This window comes from Acartia tonsa, chromosome 5, assembly GCF_053477335.1.
Source record: "Acartia tonsa isolate MP-2025a chromosome 5, ASM5347733v1, whole genome shotgun sequence".
Taxonomy (NCBI): Eukaryota; Metazoa; Arthropoda; class Copepoda; order Calanoida; family Acartiidae; genus Acartia; species Acartia tonsa.
In genome coordinates, this window is record NC_137264.1 from 2,274,448 (window position 1) to 2,296,465 (window position 22,018).

Consider the following 22,018-nt stretch of genomic DNA (forward strand, 5'->3'; position numbering starts at 1 on the left):
CAACTCTATAATCGTTACCAGAATGTCCGTACGTCCATTTGAAAATTTTGATTTTAAACTTTTTAAAGAAATCTATAATCAAAGCCTAAAAATGTAAGTATGTCCCTAAACACCATTCTGTATTTAAGCAGTTTTTCAACAATTTAATTTTGTTATGACTTGTTCCTGGGACAACAAAGTACAATATTATAAGCCAATCAACTCTATAAACAAGTCCTAAAAATGTAAGTATGTCCATAAACATTATCGATGTATCAAGCAGTTTTCCAACAAATTTACTTCGACTCTTATACATTTAAAACTGATTATTCAGTTCTAACACTGTACAATTGTTACTGTTCGTTTGTCCTACCGTTTATTTCAGATCTTTTATGGATGTTGTCATCCTTGTTTTTACATAATTACATAGCAAGGTGATCTTTCTAATTAGGGCTGACTCAGGTTCAGTAGCCACAAGGTCGACTCTATTTTAGTTTTTTTTTCGTAAGGAATTTTGAAGCCATAATAGTACAAGGCCTCATATTCTTTTTTGTTTTCTAGTTAATCTGCATCTTATGTTTACAAATGATTTTCATCTTAACTAAAATAAGTAAATTCAGCACCAACAAAACATTTAGAGGATGATTGGGGGGGGGGGGGCACAGTGGGATTTTTGGTCATTTTTTAAATTTCCTCAATTTTGAGTTAAATGTCCCAGGGGTTAGTATTACCATTCAAAAGTTGCCATGCAACAGATTTTTTTATATACTACAAAATTAGGCAAAATACAGCCGTTTTGCTGAACGTGGTCAAAGGAATATTTTTAAAAAGTGAATTTTTTCATTAAAATCATCATACATTGCTTTTCCCACTTTTTCCTAGAATAAATTGGTGTAAAAATCTGATTAAATGATATGTAACAATATTTCATTGATATATACAGATGTTTCTACTTTAAAATGCAAAGAAAAATAAGAAAAGTTGTCATAAATCTGTAATTTAAAATCCAAGAACACCTAATACTGCATCTTAAAATAACATGTATTTTTTACGTTTAAAGGTTTTTCTCACTTGGGGCTACGAGGTGCCAAAAGTTATTTAGGTCCTGATTAAATTCAAGTATTCATAATTCAAGATTAGTTCATAACTCTTGGCACCTCGTAGCCCCAAATGAGAAATCCAGCTTAGAAAATAGATACTGTGAAGTTGTATTAATATAAATTAAATACCATTATAAATTGATATAATTTAATAACACACATATTTAATCTTTAAAGGTTACCTTTCCGTTTTTAATAGTGAAGCTATTCTGTAAATGATACGTCCGTCTGTCGGTACATCTGTCCGTTAGAAACATTATTAGGGAAAACGTGAATATCTCGGCTGCTATTTAAAAGACTTTATTACCATACTAAGAAGCATCCAGATTATAATTTACTAAGTCCTTCAGTCTATCGGTAATGGTCTGACAACCAGTTGATTTATATTTAAACAAGGATGACAAAATTCATAAAAGCAAAGCTCTGAAACGGGGTGACAGACAAACAGCGTAAATATGTAAAATATATATAAATAAGTCTTGTCAAAATTTTGCCTAAATTTGTTGCAAAAGTTCTTAAATATAAAATACTGTTTAAGGGTAAACGGACATTGTTAGGAATTGATTATAGAGATGCTTCGCTTATAATATTGTACTTATAATATAAGTTAAAAATCAACATAAACGTATTGACATTCTGGTAATGATTATAGGGTTGATACGCTTTCCAAATCGTACAGAACTAATACAGGAATCAATAGAACAATTCTAACATGCCTAAGTTAACAAAAAAGCTAACGTTATGGACGCAGGGACGTACGGACTGACCCTAATTATAGAAAAGCTACGCTGTAATTTTAAATAGACAGCTTTTTTTTGGGGGGGGGGGGAAAGATTTACCTCATTGATGGTAATGCGCCCCTAGCATCTAGGGTATTCGAAGGGATATAGAAGGGCAGAAAAATAGCTTAAAACAATACCCAGGCTTATTTATAAAAATGAAATAGCCTAAAACCATCCTATAAGAAGCTTCCCTCTAAAGAACCATATCGGTTCAGTGGTGAGTGAGATTCTTCGCTACACACAAAAAAAGCTTAGTACTTTATATTATGGGATATACTGAAAACATATATACAATGATTATTATGAATAGTTTTAGTAACAAAGCTGCTCAATTTTTATAAATGTGCGTATGTCTTCCTTTCTGTATTTCTGAAACATTTAAATTAAATTTGATTTCTAAGCCACTATTTTTTTTCTGTCTGTCCTTTAACTTTGTTTGAAATACTTAATTTATATTGTTCTTTCCTTTCAATCTTTCTATTTCATTAATTTACTTATTACAAGGATGACAACATTCATTAAAGCGAAGCTCTGAAACGGATATTAACACTTTTGAGTGTCACAACGAAATAAGCAGAATATAAATATAAAAATTCACACAAAATTGTTAGTAAATTTGTTTCAAAACTGCTTAAATACACGATAAGGGACAGACAAACCGACTTTAATTATAGCAAAGCTTCTCTTATAAAAATGTCATTTGTTTTGCAAAATTTTAAATATATATTATTATACTATACCCTTTAATACTAACATTATTAGATCCGCTAGTTGCTGTAGAAAGGGATAAAGGTCGCCCATTGTGTCAAAACTGCAATGAAGCTGGACACACTACAATAAGTTGCAAAATTAACAAAGAAAGAAATTTAGAAACCTCGAAATTGCAAGACCTGTTTAAATGAAAAAATCTAGTCAGAATATTATTTTTTTGCTTCAAAATTTTGACATGCATTAAATTGATTCTTTAAAAAAAACTTCAATCAATTGTTTGAATTTTACTAAATAGATTTTTTTTGTAGAAAGTACCTACTGAAACTTTTTAAAAAATCATATTATATAAAAGTAGTAAGGATTTTTTGTCTGAAGCTTAATTTCGCAATATCTACTGAACCGATAGGGTTCTGGAGATGCGATCCTCAATTTTCAAATTCTTTGAACGTACATATAAGACTTTTACAGAAATGCTTCGCATCCACAACTATCTATCTATGCTTGATATAAAGTCAACACTTTATAGAGCAGATTATGAATATTTGATTGACGCGTGCCCTGCAATTATCTAGTAGCAATCAGGCGCAAGACACAATTACTTTAGCTAGGCCCAAGGCATTATTTGTATCATTTTATGCATTCATAGGCCTATCTCTACCTATAATCATGTAATCATGTAAATAATCAGTACAAATATGTCCTTGATATTTTCAAAGAGTTTTACACAGAACAAATGTGTTTATATTATTTAGACTTACAAAGAACTATAACGTTAAATTTTTCAGGCGGAGCAAAGGTGAGCTGGTAATGGCGAGTGCAACCGCCGGGGCGATGCATCGCCCCCTCGGCATGGCGGGGACAATTGGCTCGCCCATGGTTCAAACCCTCCCCCAACAGTTGACCGGCTCTAACAAGGTAGGAGTTAGTTTTAGAGGCACATCTACGCTTTAACATAAGTTATTACTTGCGTTTTTACTTTTAGTTATAAAGCAACCTAATACTGTCAATTTTGTAAGTGTACTTTACATTTGAGCTATTTTTAAAAAAGGGAAAGAAATTGAAATTTGATTTCATACTTCAAAGTCTGTCTAATTCGATCAAAGATCTGATAATTTTTTAATCCTATATCAGTCTCTTAAAATACCTCTTTCCCTCTCTCTCTCTCTCTATCTCTTGCTATTTATTTTCTTTCTATATCCCCTGCCCTTCCCCTCTTTCTCCTTTTTTCTCTCGATCTTACCATTTAAGTAAAAAGTATTGCGTCTAATAGATAAAAAAGATATTAAAATATGAATATAAATTTTTTTATATTAGTTTTATTTATTCTTCTTATCGCAAGGATATATAATACAATAATAAAAATCAGATAAGGCACGGTTGAGTTACGACAATAATATGGAGTTTTTAATCAAAAAAATGTTTAATAAAACTTTAGAAGAAGAGAAAAATGATGAAAATAATCAAAATAAGGTCTCTTTTCTACTGCTTTAATAACTTAAAAGAAGCCTGTAGGAAATTCACCACTGTAACTGCTAAAAGACTGCCAAAAGTAGACTCAACTTACGAAATTTGAAGCCTCCAGCTTTTGTAACAAAAAAGTTTTTGGCATTTTTAAAAAAAAATTTAGGGATTTGAAAATCTTTCAAAAATTTCTAACTCTCATATAATAAATTTAGATATTAAATTTCACCTGCTACATGCAAAAGTGAAACTTGACTTTTGGCACAAATGTTTACTTCTAATTTAACATGAAACCTATCTCCACATAATATTCTTTTCCGCTTCAAAACGTTTTCAAACGGTTCTAGCCGGTAGTTGCTGGTACTAGAAATCTAAAAAATGTTTTTTGTATCAATTCACATGATTTAAAGCAAAAATATGTTTCAAAATGTTGATTCCTCTACGTAATTTATGACAGATTTGCCCTAAAATAGCCAAAAAAAACGGCTAAACGGCTGAGCCGTTAGCCGTTACTTTTTCAACTTTTTTGTTTGATTTAGGGAAAATAGACCTACCAAGGATTACCCATGCAAAATTTCAGATCAAAATTCGAATTCTAAGTGCCATCTATACATTGATTACGAGATGGTTGCATTAAACCACCCCCCCACCTTACTAATATTTTACCCCACCAAAACAAAAGAAATATACGAAGAAAATTTTTCTTCGTTAAATACCTATATAAATGTATTATTGATCTACTAAACAAAATATGTGAGGTTACTTGCATTCTAAATATATATCCAAAATAAGCTTAAAATTTTGCTCTAGTTGGTTAAAGGGGTAGTTGCACGAAATGCATTTGAACTTAATTTAGTGAACCGCATATTTTTTCCTGGTTAATGGGTTAATCACAAAAAGACGATATTCAAGTCTTGATCTTTTAAAAACTACGTGGTAAAAAATGAAATTCTTTCAAATATATGCCATATAAATGTAGTTTAACCCGTTAACTAGGAAAAATATGCGGTTCACTAAGTTAAGTTCAAATGCATTTCGTGCAACTACCCTTTAATAATGAAATTTCTTTTATGAGGGTTAGAAAAAAATAGAAAAGTTTCAACCTACTAAAAAGACATTTTAAAGTGCCTTTAACTTGTCTTTTACTGAATCTGTAGGCTTCAAATTAATGGTATTAGGTCTACTTGTGGAATTATTTTAGTAAACCGGTGTATTTCATGCAGGCTTCCTTTAATAAAAAATATTAGAACAAGACAAACCAAACATTTTTAAGTATTAAATCTCAAAATTAGGTCATTTGTTTTGATTAAAAATCAAGTAGTTTTAAAGAAAGTATGTGGTTAAACACTACCTTGTTGTGTTTTTTTCCTCAAAAATTTATTTGCTTCAATTTTCCATTTTTCTAGGGTGAGGCGGGGCATTACCGGTAATTTTTTCGGTTTTTTGAAAAAAAAATGGGGTAAATATTAATATTTTTAAATGGGACCAAAACCATTAGAAAACTTACGGAAAGGACTATCAGGTCCTAATAGGACGTTATCCTAGGACTTTTAGAAGTTTGTCATAATTGGACTCAAAGAAATTACCGATAAATGCCCCATGGTGGGGCATTGTGGGTAACGTCTTTTCAACCTAAAAAAAATCGATGAAAAACGGCCAAACGGCCAGTCAAACATAAATAATCATAATTAGTATAGGTTATAGGGATTATCCACAAAAATTTTCATAAAGATCGGACTATTCCTTCTATGTCAAAAATCATTTTTTTTTAAGGACAAGAAATTTCGATTTTTTTTCTCACAAAAATTTTCTTTCAAAATAAAATTTGAATTTTTTTATATAAAAAAATCTGTTCTATTCACTTTTTGGCCTAATCCTTAAAAAGCCCATATTGAATTTTAGATTTTACTAAAGAAAACCTGAAAATTGATATTAAAAATCGAATTTGAATTTTTTTTTCGACGTTACCGAAAAATACCCCGCGCGAACTTTAGTCATTTTTGAAAAAAATATTAACTCTACATTTAAGCTCTCAACGGATTTGGAAAGAGCGGGCAATTCTTAGTTCAAAAGGTTTTTACGGATCAGTTCTAGGTCTTACCAATTTTTGTGTAGGTCGATCTTTATACACATAGGTGAAAAAATTTTTGAAAAAAAAATTTTTTCGTCCGACTTTGAGACCCCAAAAGTACCCTTAAAATTTATCTCACAAAAATTTCATTTTATACTTTTTTGTAGGCAATTTAATAAGGAACAAATTTGTTTTTATGTTTTTTTCTGTCAGTCGATTAGAACATGGAGAAAAATGTCATTTTCTGAAGGTGGGTTAAAAATTACCGGTAATGCCCCTTACCGGTTAATGCCCCGCTTGACCCTAAGCTATTTGCCTGCTGTTAAAGTACAAAATTTATGTTGTATTAATAATTTCATAACATTTTGGCTATGCATTTGTAAAATTTTAATAATTTTCAGTTTTAGTGAAATTTTTTTAAAACGTATTACAATTGTAGGTATAAGTAACACATTCATCCGAGATTTACACTAAAGACATCCTAGTTTTTAAGCTGCTTGGAAGAAAATTAAGATTTTTTCAAATATTCTTAATATTAGTGGTGCGGAGCCGTTTGATTTTGGTGCGGCTTTAGTTCTGGCTCCGGATTTGGCTCCGGCTCCGACCTAAACTCATCATTTTTTGCCAAGTCTATTTTTGACTTGAAGGTTTTAAAAGTTCAATTTTTGATAAAAATGAACTTGAAAAACTTAAAAGGGGCATTATAACGGCTCCAGCAAAATATGATGACTTCACGGCTCCGACTCCACTATGCTGCTTAAGATTATTGAATATATGGTTAATGGAAATATTTTTCCTTTTATTTATTTCGATGAGTCAAAGAAGATTTCTTTACAATTAAAGCTTTCAGTGGAGAATAATTGGAATAATCAATGATTTGTAATAATAATGATATTTTTGTTGTCAGGGTGGAAAGCCAGTGCCTATGAAACTATTTGCCACCTGGGAAGTAGAAAGAACTCCGCCTAATTGTATACCCAGGTAACCTCTTTTGTACTGATCTTGTTCTTGTTGTCTTGTTTTAGTAGCGAAGCTGCTCTTTGGTCATGTTTGTCCGTAGTCTTTATGTGATTTACTGAGCTGGATCTTTAAATTATTTTAATGGTGCGCCAAATCGGGGTGCGCCGAATTTCAGCCAATCAAAGCGCGGCATTTCGTAAAATGCTGTGCTCTCATTGGTAGAAAGTTGGCTCATCCTGATTTGGCGCACCATTGAGATGATTTAAAGATCTAGCTCTGGATTCTGTCAGAATTTATTTTGGGGTTTCCCTTAATTTGGAGGAAATTTGATTTTAATGGTTAAAATCTCTAAGAATTTTAGTTAATGATATGCTTTTTGACAATTTTAGTAAAGATTTTTGTCCTAAAATTTAGTTAAATACATTAAAACTTTTTTTTTAGTAAACTTATATATTTGCTGTAAAATAGTTCTAAAACATGCATGTAGACTTCCGAATATGTATTTGATTTCTCCTAATTTGCCTTTAACCTGACCTTAAAATACAATGCAATTTTTGTTTTGTATATTATAAGTCTAACTAAGTAGGTACTAAGTGTGAACTAATTTAAAATGAATTAATTAAACTTGCTAAGATAAGAATAATTTTCATAGGCCTATAAATATTTCTTACCTAATTTTACTAAAACGCAAAGAAACTCAAAAGGAAAAAACTCCTCTTTACTGATTGCATTTAGGCTGTGTTTTATGACTTTTGCTCACAAGGCAATATGGTATATTCAACTTGTTGTGAACAATGCCGCTAATCCTTATTTGTATTTAGATTGTGTTCTCTGACCCTTGCTCGCCTTGAGCTGTACAAGTCTCTTGATTCTGAACTGAACTCTATTGTAATTGCTGTAAAGATGCAGAGCTGTAAACGAACACTCAGGTGACTGTTATAGAATAGACATAGCTTTTAGAAAATTTGTCTTGGAAAAAATCTATTTCTTAACATCATTAGGCATGTAAAGGATGTATCTCTAAAAACCTCAATTCTTTGATCGATTTTATGACCATATTGTTTGGAAGTCGTAGCATCGTGCTTCGTGAATAAGTGATTGATTAATTCAGTAAATCTGATTGTCGTAAATAGTAGGGTTGGGCCGGATATCCCGCAATTTTCAATATCCGGCCGGATACCAGATATTGAAACTATCCGGATAACGGATATCCGGCTGATTTTTAATGCTTGATAATTTGCCGGATATCGAACAATGGCATGATTGCCGGAACCGGATATCCGGCATTAGAAATCAACCGGATATCCGGCATCCGGCCAAAAAAGTATCCGACCCAACCCTAATATTTACCTTTGTAAAGTAAGTTAGGTCTTATACTGTGATAGTTTATTATACCTTTTTGATATTTGTAAAAGTTTATGATAGGTAGGCATACTTGTCACAACGGGGTAGAGCTAGGCATTTCTTTAGATATTTTTAAAAGCGAAGCTTTTCTATAATTAGGATCGGTCCGTTCGTACGTCCGTCCGTCCGTAACGGATAGCTTTTTTCGCTAATTTAGGCATGTTAAAATTGTCCTATTGATTTCAAACTTTGCATGGTGATTCCTGTAGTAGTTAGGTAAGATTTAGAAAGCGTAGCAACTCTATAATCATTACCAGAATGTCCGTACGTCCATTTAAAACATGTTGATCTTTTTACTTTTTTAACAACAAATTTATATGTGATCTAATATAATAATCCGATTGATCTGATTTTTGATATACTGATTCCTGGGACAACAAAGTACAATATTATAAGCGAAGCAACTCTATAATCAAGTCCTAAAAATGTAGGTATTTAAATAAACATTATTCTGTATCAAGCCGTTTTTCAACAATTTTACTTACAATTTTGCTTTGACATTTTGTCCTACCGTTTCAGTGCTTCGCTTTTATGGATGTTGTCATCCTTGTTTATGTTGTCTTCTGCTAATTGTCACATTCTGACCTTGAACTGAAAGTTTCATAGTCTATTGTCAACATACTGCATTGATGTAAAAACAATAGTGCAAGTCGAGTCTAAATAAATGTTTACTTAATTCATACATTTGCTGCTTAGAAAGCTATTTATTTTTTAAAGGCTTGGCATATTTAGCCGGCTGCTTCTTTTTTTTACAACTAAATCCATTAATTTAGAAACCAATATCTAGTCTTTGTTGTTTTAACGAAAATAAATTTGCGACTGTGGCAATCACCTTACATTCTGTGAGGAAAGGGCCTTTTTGTCTGTTTATTACACCAGTTCCCAAAGTTTTATAATCACGTTCTCTTATTTGTTGGCTTAACAACTTTGTGTACTTTAATTGGATTTTAATTCAACTACTAATTGTAATCTACGGAAGGGGTATTTTTGTGTATCATCTTTGAGGATGAACATTAATTAATCGGCCATTGTCTTAACTAGTGATGGCAATCCGTCGAATTTTTGGGCCGGATTCGGATTCCGGATTCTTAAAGTATCCGTCCAAAAAGTGGCGGATTCCTTGCGGATTCCGGATTCGGATTCCAGATTCTAGCAGTATTTTAAAAGGCTTTTTAAGAAAAAATAAATGAAGCATGAAAAGCTGTGAAATGAAAATAAATAGCTACCTGTAGTTAAGAAGAAACAATAAAATACTTTTTAGGTTATGTCTGCCACATTTTAAATAAGTTTTGTCTGAAAAAAACTGTTCTTTGTATTTGTAATTTTAGCCTACCAATTAAGAATCCGGAATCCGCTATTAAAAACGGATTCCGGATTCGGATTCCAAAATTTGCCCAAAAATTGGGCGGATTCCGGATCCCGGATCCGGATTGCCATCCCTAGTCTTAACCTTTTAGATCCCTGACTTATCTATTCTCTAATAGGGTTGGGCCGGATATCTGGCCATTGTTCGATATCCGGCAAATTACCAGATAACCGGGTATCCGGCGTCAAAAATCAGCCGGCTATCTTGTAAACGGATAGTTTTAATATCCGGTATCCGGCCCAACCCTATTTTCTAATATCCTTAATTGTTTTTTTAGATCCAATGAGATACCCTTACCCCCCACAGGACTACTGGACACAGAGCTTGAACTTACCTTCTCTTTACAATATCCACACTTCCTCAAGAGGGAGGGAAATACTCTACAGGTAAATAAATAGTAGTTTTATTTCCTTGTAATAAAGTAACAGGATGTCTGTATGTTTGTACCGAAGGATCTCGCTAACCGCTGAACCGATCGGGTTCTTCTTCCCGGTTCTCATAGGTCCCGGAAAGGTTAATTAATAACTATTTTGAGGGAGGGTACCACAATGCCACCCTCCCAAGAGAAATCGCCCCTAGAAAAGAATAATCCTCCTCCAATTTTTTTTTTAAATTAAGGCGAAGCCGCTAGTCTTAGTCTATGAAATAGCAATGGTAAATATTTTTATTTTAAATGGTATGCGTTACTATGAAATTCTTTTATAAAAGAAATCTTTTGTTATTTTTTATCTTGGTATTCATATTTTTGGAAAAAATCGTGGAAAAAAACAGTTACAGTTGACAACATAGACGTTCAAGGGGGGGGGGGGAAGGGGTGATTCCCCCCCCCAAAAAAAAAAAAATGAATTTGGGGGTGCCATAGGCAACCCCAAAATATTGGATTTTCAATTTTTAACCCCCCCCCCCCCCCTAAATAAAAAAATGCCTCTATGAAATAAAGATTACCCCCCCCCCCCAAAAAAAAAAAAAAAGATTTTTATTTTCAAAATTTTACCCCCCCCCCAAAAAAAAAAATTATAAAAAAGCTTGGACGCCCCTGGTTGACAACTTGTTTTTTTTTATGTACCTTTTGACTTCTTTCTATTTTTTTTAATGAAAATGTTGCATTGAAAAAAAAGGCTTTTTTTGTTATGAATTCTAATGTTTTTAATATTTATACAGTGTGTACATGCATTTAAAAAATAAATTTGAAGTTTCTTAAGAAAAAATAGTAATTTAGGACCTTTTTAAGGCGAAAACAGCATTTTTTTCAAGATGGACTTTTGCTATGGATTTTTGTTGGTGGTTAAAACCGAAAAAAAACATTTTAAATTAGCTTTTTATTTTCATTTGTTTTTTGTTTATTACCATTTTTAATGAATTTTCAAAATTAATCAGTTGAGTTCTTCTTTTTGTTTTCCTAATACTTAATGTTGAAAAGAGGACTGTCCACGAACCAGAGCAAGTGATTCTAGGCATCTTCCAGCATTGACCCATAGTATTTTTTTAGTGAATATTCTAGGCTTATGTTTAATATTTGCTTTATCGACTTAAAAGTTAGGTTTCACCATGGTTTTATAGGAAAAAAAATTTGAAATGTTAAGAAATTTTTAAAGCAATATTATCAAATGCTTTGTTGAGTTCGAAGGAAAAAATAAAATAACACTGCAGAAAAGCATCAAATGTTGTAAATTGCAAAAGCACATTAATTAAACTGTTTACAAGTTACCAACCCTTTTTCTAAATATACATTTTTAATCACAATAATTTATTTTGTGTCAAAGATTTAAACAACAGTTTGAACTCATCAAAACATTCGATGATATTGCACCAAACAATGCTTAACATTTTAAAGTTTTTTTTTCATATAAAACCCTGGTGCTCTTTAGATTTATCTATAACACGTTTGTGTATGTTTGGCCTTATCTTGCCAACCATGTCTAAAACTTTTGATTTAATTGGTTGGTCGGTCTGTCAGTTAAACCACAAAAAAATAATAATATTAAAAAAATAAATAACAGTTCTAAAAAATTACCTTGTCCGTATTTTCATCCATGATTTAATTTGTGGTTCGCAGCTTGTTGGCGTTGTCACCCTTGTTGTTTTGTCATTAATTTTTATCACGTACTCATGTTAAAAAAATGTTCAAAATTATAATTTGCTCATTTTTTTTATTTAGATAATGCTCCAACGTAGAAAGAAGTACAAGAACAGGACGATACTCGGTTATAAAACCCTCGGAACTGGTGAGCTGGTTTTTAAAAGCGTAACTTTTTTGAATTTAGTATCAATACGTCACAATATTGGGGCTTGTGTATTTGGATCAGTATGTCGACAATCATGTCGTAACTTATGCCTAAAGAACTATTTTAACGCTGTGATACTTGAACCTTGATTAATTTTTGTTATTTTATTGTAACCTATAGCGAACGCACACTTATTGTTTTACAATTGTGTCGACATACTAAGTGAAAAAATATCTCAGAACCGGTTCTTGGCCTTATTGAAAAAGCATGTATCGTATGTATTATAGTCGATTTTCCATGAATATAGAAATCATAAAATTAATACCTACCAGTTTCGTTGTTAATGTTAAATTTCCTATTTCACTTTTCACTCGTGGGATAAACAAATATTTAATACTGCTATTATACTTAATTGCCATTGTTTTGGTAGGTTTAATCAACATGAGTCACGTGCTTCAACGTGAAATGGAACAAGAGCTTGAACTGGTTGACAACAAGGGAGGTGGCGGCCTACTTGGCAAGGTTGGTCTTATATCTTATTATTTTTATCTGAGCTAGATCTTTAAATCATTTTAGTGGTGAGCCAACTTTCCACCAATGAGAGTTCATCATTTTATGAAATGCCGCGCTGTGGTTGGCTGAAATTCGGCTCACCCCGATCTGGCTCACCACTAAAATGATTTAAAGATCCAGCTCTGTTTAAGTTTCCTTGGAAACGCTGTATTCTCCTTCGAATTCAAGTGATCATATAGAGTCGAGGAGTCCAGAGCATTATCCGCTTGTAATGGGATCCGATGTCCTAACGCCAACTATAGGATATTAGGTTGACTACAAACCAACAGATAACCAATCCTTTTTTTGTAATATATCTTTGTCCAGAAGTCTTAATTGCATGAGAACGACTTGCGCCTGTTTTTTTGGACAAGACATTCTCCCTTTTCTAACAATAACTTTCTATTACTAACATTTTTTTTTAATGTGAAAGAATGTCTATTTTTTCTGTTTGTTTGTACTGAAACTGAAGGATCTTCCTAACCGCTGAACTGATCGGGTTCTCCTCTACAGGGTAGCTTTATTAGGTTTTGGGAATGTTAATAACTTTTTTTTTGGGGGGGGGGGAGGGTACCACCACCGTCCCAGGAGAAACCGCTGTTCTGACCTGCATAGTATTTCAGCTTGACTGCCCACAGGTAGAAATTTAAAGTTTGTTTCTAGCCATTCTGTGTTGACTTCTGCAAATATTTCAACTTTATTTACACACAGTTTCTTAATTTGTTCAATAGTTTCTTACATCAAAGGTGCGGTAAACCTAAAAAGAATAGACCATTAGACTAATCCAGATATCCTTTACAATAAATATATGCATTTGATTTAAAATTTAAAATGTTTAAAATTGATAAAAATAAAACTTTTGGAATGATTTTGAATTGAATATTTTTTAGTGACAGAAGGTCAAACTTTATCTGCTTTTGTAAAAGAAATTGATTGAATTTGAATTATTGAAGAAAGAAATTAAAATAAATTGGTTTACAATAATAATTAAACTTACATAGTCTTTCTCAAGCATCTTTTACTTCAACATTTCTTGGCTGTCAACATCAATAACTTCATCACTCATAGCTTCTTCATCATTACTTTCATCATCATCTTTGGTATCATCATCAACTATATCATCATCTTTGGTATCATCATCAACTATATCATCATCTTGATCAGATCATCAGCAATCATCCTCTAGTACTTCTTTGTCAATGGGTGCTCCTTTGTCAATTGGTGCTCCTTGTCAGCTTGTGATTGTCAGCAGCTGCAGCTCTAAAAAAGATATACTTGAGGAGCTGGAAGATGATGATAATGAATCATCAGTTATTTTAAAGACTTGACTTAAGATTCTTTTGTTCAACACTATTAAAGATGACTTAAAGGACTCAATTGCTGATAAGTGGCAGTTTTGCTTTTAGGCCACTTCTTGCAGGGTTCCCTCTCTACTGGGCTGGCTCCACTCCAAGCCACTCCTAAAGATCATCAGATTAGGATTGAATGGATACATAATCATCAGACAATTTAAACTATTCAGTGCCAGATTCAATTTTAAGGAGATCAACTTTGCTTGCATGAATTTGATTGCTTTAAACATCAGATAGCATTAAATTAAACTTTACACACCTGCAAGCTTCCCAACTCAAGCTCAACCCTTGTTTGGTAGGGTGTTGGGGATTTGAGTGCCAGACATTTATCCACAGTTGACCAACTCTAGTGTTGCTTGATCCTCTCTGAACTCTACCAGATCATCTCTGTCACCATCACCATCAGCAGCAACAGTCCTTAACAAGACAAGATCAGGATCAACATCAACAATGCCTCAGCCCCACCTCTCTTGGCTACTGAGCAAATTGTAAAAAAGAGTCAAAATTCTACCTTTTTAAATCTTTGGTTTCTTTCAGATTGTTTCAGACATTCATTTTAAATAAAACACTTAGGATATCTGGAAATAAAATTAACAATTAATAAGGTCTATTCATAAATTATCTTTCCTGCCTATGACTGCTAATTTAAGTTAAGTTAAGGGAATTAAATGCAGCAAAAGCAAAATCAAGAAAAGAATCATTTAGACTTTTACATTTACATAAGAATCATTAATATTGGCATCCTATTTACATAAAGCCTTACTCAAGCTAGACAAGTTTAAATAATAATTTCATAACTAAATCTTCTTGATCTTTGGTGGAAATAATCATCTGGAGGATCCTCTTGACAATGGGGACTCTTCTGCCAATGATGATCTAGAAAATTCAGAAGATTAAGGTGAAATTCCATTTTGCTGCTTTAGATGTACATTCTGTACAACCGCCCCTTAAAAAATAACAACCCAAGCAAAAAAAAATTTTAATTTCAATTTTTTCACTTTTTCTTTTTAAATCTAAAACAAAAAATTTGGCTTTGGAATTCAACTCAAGTGCCTCCAGAGGCCTCTAGGGGGCTTATCTGCTAGTTGTTTTTTTTAATAAAGTATCCATTAATGTATATACTTAAAAGTAAAACAACATTTTATCTTGAATTTTTATTTTCTTTTACTCAGAGTTTCATGCTTCTGCAATCATCAGAAAGATATTAAGATTAATGTATATATTAAGGTGTACATGCAGTCCCTGACCTCTCAACCTGTGGACCATGAAGAACCAGGAAAACAAATGGTTCTAGGAGATCAGGTAATACAACGTTTTGGATCTACTGAGATGGGTTCTTAAAAAAGAATGCCGCGTTTGTTCGACATTTTTTAGATATTTAATGATTGAACGAAGACTATATCGTTATACAGAGTATACAACTTAAGAATTCAAAATTTTAAAGTTATTTTTTTAACCATTTCTATAATGTCTAATACAGCTCTAAAAAGATGCATAAATTAATATGCAGCAAAAATGGATTGAAGATAATTTGTTTTTCTTATCTGATGGCCGTACCAACAGAAGCGAAATAATTAAATAAATAGTTGTATACTCTGACTAGTCAATCAATCAATCAATCAAGAAACGCGGCATTCATCTTTCAAAAACCCATCTCTGCAGTCCACGGTAATATGTTCCTGGTAACGAATATCTCCAAAAATCAACTTTAAAGACTTCTATCGGCCAAACTGCTAAACGTGTAGGTATATTATTTTCGTACAAAATTTAAGTGACAAAAAAAGCCTACCAATAATCTGAAGTAGCCATTACATACCTAGGTAAGTGTAAAGTTTTCTCGCAGCGCACATAAATGCGCGAAAAAGACTTTTTTATGCTTGTTTTCTTCAGATAAGATTTTTCCTGTGCATCAATGAATCTTGACTATTCCAGATTATCTTTTGGCCATCTTATGCCGCTTATAACTAAGTACAGGCATAACATATTGTACGTACAGCCGTTTGGCCGCCAGCAGCCTTTAAAGTTTTTGAATTTTTATAGAGAATGAACTTTTTACATTAAACTGCATTAGATCCAAAGTTTTTAATGAATGGAACATTAGGAAAATTCTTAAAACTAATATATTTATTAAAATTGTTAGTCTACTTTTGTTGGAATCTTATATTATATATTATTAATTCTTTGGTGTATATAATATCTTGTTGCGTAGATTATTTTAATCGCAAATGTTTTTAGAAATACTTAATAAAAGAAGATTTTTTTCATTATAAAGTTTTTAGAATCAAAACGCGGCACTGTCCACATGTAATACTATTGTACACTTCGTACGTATAAAAAGACGACATTTTTTTTTACAAAACGCGGCATTTTACACTTTTAGTACGACCATGTTGTTTTGGTATTTCTAGTAAATTGAAATGAATGGAAATATTCTCTTATATTTGGCAATGAATGTGTTATTTGTTACTTGTAATGTTATCACAAGTTTTATCTTAAATTCATCTTTTATATTATTTTAATCTTACTATATTGTCAGATTTTGTTTTAAAGGAATTTGTAGCTTACGCGATAATCCGTAATATTGTGAGCAAGCTTCCAGTCAAATGCGCTTATTAAGTCTAACCGTTCTTGATGTTGACCAAACGCATATTTAAAAGCAGTTTGACCTAATAAGCGCATTACTTTACAGATTATTGCGTAAGCTACTATTCCCTTTTTTAAAAAAGTTTTTTAAATTTCCAGGAGCGAAGTGAACTGTACTCTGAGGATGAGGACGAGTACACGTCTCCTGAAGAGGGATCAGACTCGGAACCAATGCTGGATGACGTCAGATCGGATAGAAGAAAATCCGCTAAAGGTATTTAGCGCATTTTTTTTACACCAGTGTTGTAATCAGAAGAACTAACAATTCTTTTTTCCTCTTTTTCATTTTATCAGCATTATGTTAGACTTACAAAAGGGGACTATCCACGAACAAGAGCAAGTGATTCTAAGCATCTACCAGCATTGATCCATAGTATTTTTTTTAGTGAATATACTAGGTTTATGTTTAATACTTGGTTTATCTAATACTTGACTAAAAGGTTAGGTTTCACCATGGTTTTATATGAAAAAACTTTGAAATGTTAGGCATTTTTTGGTACACTATCATCAAATGTTTTGATGAGTTCAAACTGTTGTTTAAAAGCCTCAACACAAAAGTATATTATTTTGATAAAAATGTATATTCAGAAAAGCGTTCGTAATATTGTAAACAGTTTAATTAATATACTTTTGCAATTTACAGCATTTGATGCTTTTCTGTCGTGTTATTTTATTTTGTCCTTAGAACTCAACAAAGCATTTGATGATATTGCATCCCTAAATGCTTTACATTTCAAAGTTTTTTTTCACATAAAACCATGGTGAAGTTAAACTTTTCAGTCGATAAATAAAATATTAAATATAAACCTAGTATATTTACTAGGTGCTTGGAATCACTTGCTCTTGTTCGTGGATAGTTCCCTTTGGGCAACGATTTCGTCTATTTTTCTTTCATAAATCTTTAAATTTCTGTGCTTTCCCTAAAATTGTATATTTAGCACACACACCCCCCCCCCCTATCATTAATAATTTCAATTTACTTCAAAATAAGGGGGAGGGAGGGAGGGTTACTGTGCTCGACTACCTAGGTACTTTGAGGGAACCAGCCGAAATTTCAATTCAATAATTTTTTTAGCAGGTCTGCTGAATTCCGCTGCAAGACAGAGAAACATCAGACAAAAGTTTGTTGCTCTACTCAAAAGGTATTTTTAAATTCTTATAGGTATGAAATGTGTAATTTTATTTCTCGTTTTCATTCGAATCCGGTGGATAGGAACCGGTTCTCATCCATACGAAAAAACTATGTCTAGCATCGTATTACATTCAGTTTTCTAGGAATATAGAAATGTACAATCACAAGATTAAAACCATTTTTTAGCCCGTGTCTGCGGCACTTTGGGGCTAAAAAAACTGGTTTTAATCTTATAATTGTACATTCTATATCCGCGGAAAGCCGTTTATAATACGATGAAAGAAATAACTATTCTCGTATTCATTCGAATCCGGTGGATAGGAACCGGTTCTCATCCATACGAAAAAAACTATGTCTAGCATCGTATTATAAACAGCTTTTCTACGAATATAAAAATGAACAATCATAAGATTAAAACCAGTTTTTTAGCCCGTGCTTTCGGCTAAAAAACTGGTTTTTATCTTATAATTGTACATTCTGTATCCGCGGAAAGCTGTTTATAATACGATGAAAGAAATAACTAATCCAGTTTGGCTTCGAAAAATGATGTCAGTATAGGATCGTATTACAGGCAATTTTCCACGAATACTAAAATAAAAATCATGATATTAATACCATTTTTGTTAGCCTGGGCCTTCGGCCCCTCGGGGTTAACAAAAGTGTTTTGATATTATATTTTTTCATTTTAATATCCGTAGAAATGCGATAAATAACTAAAACGTTTGATTCGAACCTTTGTTATGAACAACTTAGTTCAATCATGGGTTGCTATACTGACAATTAATTCCATTTGAAATTGCTGAACATTAAATATTTTGTTGGGGTAAAGTTGGAGTAAAATTTGTTTTTTTGGTGCAACTGAAAGGGAAGTGATTAAGAAGGGGAGAAAAAAAGGGAAATTTTCACTTAGAATTGTTTGTTAGAATCACATTCCCTTTTCCCTGAGTACAATATAGTTTAGACTTTGAGAATAGGTGATTTTTTAATTTCTTTTTATAAAGATAACGCCAATTTTTTCAATGTTTTTTTTCTAAATTGAAAATATTTTTTTTTTGTATTTATTTTTCCTTGTTTAGGTTTAAAGTGAATGAACCAGAAGAACTGGGTGGCATCAAGTCATCGGAAATCAACAGCCAGGACAGTCGACAGGTAAATTTTAATTTACATTCATCCACAGCCTTGATACCTCATTTTCCACAGGAATAAAACCAGTTTTAAACCTTAGATATTCCTATTATTCATGGTTTTGTATTATTGTTTACAGAAGGGGGAGAAAAAATCATAATTGACCCATTTGTTTATGGCTTAGGCCCTTTTATACTTACGTATCCCCTGGCAAATCGAGGTACACGATTTTCATAATGACGCAATTTTCTTTAAGCCTAATATAACGCATTTTATTAATTTTATATTTTTGTACAAAGAGGGGGGGGGGGGGGGGCGTGACTCGAAACACGACTTACCAGCAATTTTATTTTGGGTGTTACTCCCTTAGTTTATTATGAGAGATAACAACCAAAAACATTTTACCCATTTATCTCTAACCTTAAGGGAGTAGAAACCAAAATAAAATTGCTGTTATGTCGTGTTACGAGTCACCCCCCCCCCCCTTTCCTTCATTTATCAATCTTAGAAGCCATTAATGTACTCTTTAACTTAATTTTTTAGAAAATAGTTTTACGTTTAAAATCCAGTTATAATAAAACGTTTTGATGTGGATTAAATAAATATTAAAATAAAAAAGAAATGTCAAACCTATGAACGGACAGAAACACGTTTCTATTTTACATACATTCTTAGATTATATTTTTCTAAAATCAGATTTTCGTTTCTTATTAATTTTGCCTTCACCTTCTTTTTACCAAGGTTGGAGACGTTGACGAGGAGATAGAGGACCTGATCAACCAGCTGGAGGATTTCAGTGACTCTGGGCCCGAGGTGGACACCATCTCCGTGGGCTCGACACCCAAGCCACAGCTGCGCCCCTTCTTTGGGTCCAGCAGGTCCTCCATCAGGGATGCTTTGAACGATCCAGGTATGAGTTTCCAGCTGGCATTATTTCAGATAATCCTTATATTAAAGTAATAGAATGTCTAGTCTATCTGTCTTAATGTACCTTAGGATCTCTCTAACCGCTGAACCGATATGGTTCTCCTTTAAAATGTAGATTCCTACAGGTCATGGGAGGGTTTACTTTTGGGGGAGGGTACCACTACCCTCCCATGTGAAATCACCCCTAAATAGAAAATCCTACATTCATTTAAATAGCTAAAAGCAAAAGCTGTAAATCATCAGATTTTTAAATTTATGTAAAATTAACAGTTCTATGATATAAAATTGCTACATATTTGCAGGAATAAGTTGTTTTCATTAACACTAATCTTGTTGTTTATGTTTAGTTATTGGTGGGAACAGCGGTCATAGCGGGCACCAGTCAGTTACCAGATCCAAGCAGAGAGGATATTCTCTTTTAGAAAAGGTTGGTCTTACTTCAATGGTAATATCCTCTTAGAAATTTTTTTCCAATTTTAAAAATTTGAGCGCTCGGCCCCCTTGCCTGCCTAGCCGCATCGCTCGGCTCCCTAGCCCATAACCTAACCTAACCTAAAATAGTTGTTCGCCTTCTGGGATGGGGGGGGGGGGGGGGGAATTACTCAAATTTTTAAAATTGAAAAAAAATTCTAAGAGGATAACGCCACTTCAACTTTTTTTTTGTGGGGTCTGTTCATTTTATAAAAACATTTAGAATTTTCTTTTTTTTGTGTCTGAGGGGGGTGGGGGGGTTGGAGTATTTTCAAGACACCCCTTTCCCTCCATTTTACAAAACTTAATTTGATCTGTTATTGGATTAAGTAAATAAAGATCTTATATGTAGCCTTCTATGCCATTTTGAATAAAGGAATGTGTGTACTGTGTAGTTAAAAAGTACTTAGTCTTTATTCAACACAAACAGATTTAAAGACTTATAACAAAGAGAGAGTAAAGAGACCTTCTTTCCTGGAATAAGGTATAACCAACAAGCAAAATAAATCTAAAATAATATTTGGGGGGCAAATGGAGAGGTCGTCAATTTTACGATGTGTTGCCCCCCAACGACAGCTGAAAAACAAGTATAGATTGCGTGATTTTTTCCCGAATTAATTTCGTTATTGGTAGAAGCTGCCTTCTTTCCCTCAATATTGACTTTATTAATGGGGATCTCCTTACCGTCTACAATTGCCCTAATCCTGAATGATAACTTTGAATACAATGCATAATAGATGGGTGTTGAATTTATTTTGTTAATATAGAGCTGGATCTTGAAATTATTTTAGTGGTGAGCCAGATCGGGGTGAGCCAACTTTCCACCAATGAGAGCACAGCATTTTATGAAATGCCGCGCTGTGATTGGCTGAAATTCGGCTCACCCCGATCTGGCTCACCACTAAAATGATTTAAAGATCCAGCTTAGGTTGAATTATCCGTTCTAATGTGTGTGTGTGTGTGTGTGTGTGCAGTGTGTATTGTTTATAGGGGCAGGTACCAACATTCAGAATATTACTCACTGTTGAGCAAGATAGAATAAGACAATTTCCCAATAGATAAAATATCACATATGGACCACATATGCACAGAGATGGAAAAAAACTTGGGTTTTTTTTAAAAGAACAAACCAGTTTGGTTTTTTTGGTTTAAATCAGGTTTTTTTTTTTTTTTTGATAAAAACCAGGTTTTTTTGTTTTTTTTTTAATAATATCCAAATTATAGGCCTGCCCCCCCACTCTTTTTTCTCCCCCTCCCCCTTTTTCTCACCCCTAAACGGGGGGTGCCCAAATCTGCCCAAAAGGACCCGAAAAAGGGCAGCCAAAAGCGCCCGCCCGATTTGACAACCCTGACTGACAGTTATTTCCTAACGTTATGAAAAGATATAACTGGAAAGATAGGCCTTTGTATAAATATTTTTTTAAAAAACATTTAAACCATCCCACCTTGGTTTTTTTGTTTTTTTAAGCTTGGTTTTTTGGTTTAAACCACTTGATTTAAACCACGTGGTTTTTTTATGGCATCTCTGAATATGCACTTCTTTTGGAAGTAAAATACATGCTTAAAGCCTATTTTAAGTAAGACTAGTAGGTTAAGTACAGGTTATAAAAACCCTGCTGGTAAAGAACCCTGTAGGAATAGAGGCCCACAGGGACAGAACCCCCATTCTTTGGCTCAAAGACTTGGTGGGTGAGATTGTTATTGTAAATTAATTGCAAATAAGTTTGCCGCGGCTTTACGCGCATTTTTTTCTGTGG

The 22,018-nt window shown here is 33.0% G+C and overlaps 1 protein-coding gene across 6 annotated transcripts in view; it reads left to right on the forward strand.

The window, feature by feature from the left end:
- KrT95D (phosphofurin acidic cluster sorting protein KrT95D) overlaps positions 1-22,018 on the forward strand; it is a 64,152-nt gene that overhangs the window by 12,727 nt on the left and 29,407 nt on the right. For 4 of the 6 annotated variants that reach the window (XR_013879367.1, XR_013879366.1, XM_080159822.1 and 1 more), the window contains exons 2-13: positions 3,358-3,487; positions 7,012-7,085; positions 7,886-7,993; positions 10,112-10,220; positions 11,993-12,059; positions 12,490-12,581; positions 15,191-15,265; positions 16,706-16,820; positions 17,682-17,748; positions 18,815-18,887; positions 19,605-19,773; positions 20,138-20,217. Coding sequence is in view for 4 of the 6 variants with exons in the window: in XM_080159820.1 (XP_080015946.1) it covers positions 3,358-3,487; positions 7,012-7,085; positions 7,886-7,993; positions 10,112-10,220; positions 11,993-12,059; positions 12,490-12,581; positions 15,191-15,265; positions 16,706-16,820; positions 17,682-17,748; positions 18,815-18,887; positions 19,605-19,773; positions 20,138-20,217 (1,159 nt within the window). In the remaining 2 variants the exon portion in view is untranslated. The remainder of the gene's footprint in view (positions 1-3,357; positions 3,488-7,011; positions 7,086-7,885; positions 7,994-10,111; positions 10,221-11,992; positions 12,060-12,489; positions 12,582-15,190; positions 15,266-16,705; positions 16,821-17,681; positions 17,749-18,814; positions 18,888-19,604; positions 19,774-20,137; positions 20,218-22,018) is intronic. The other 2 variants (XM_080159824.1, XM_080159821.1) reach the window with 1 other exon arrangement.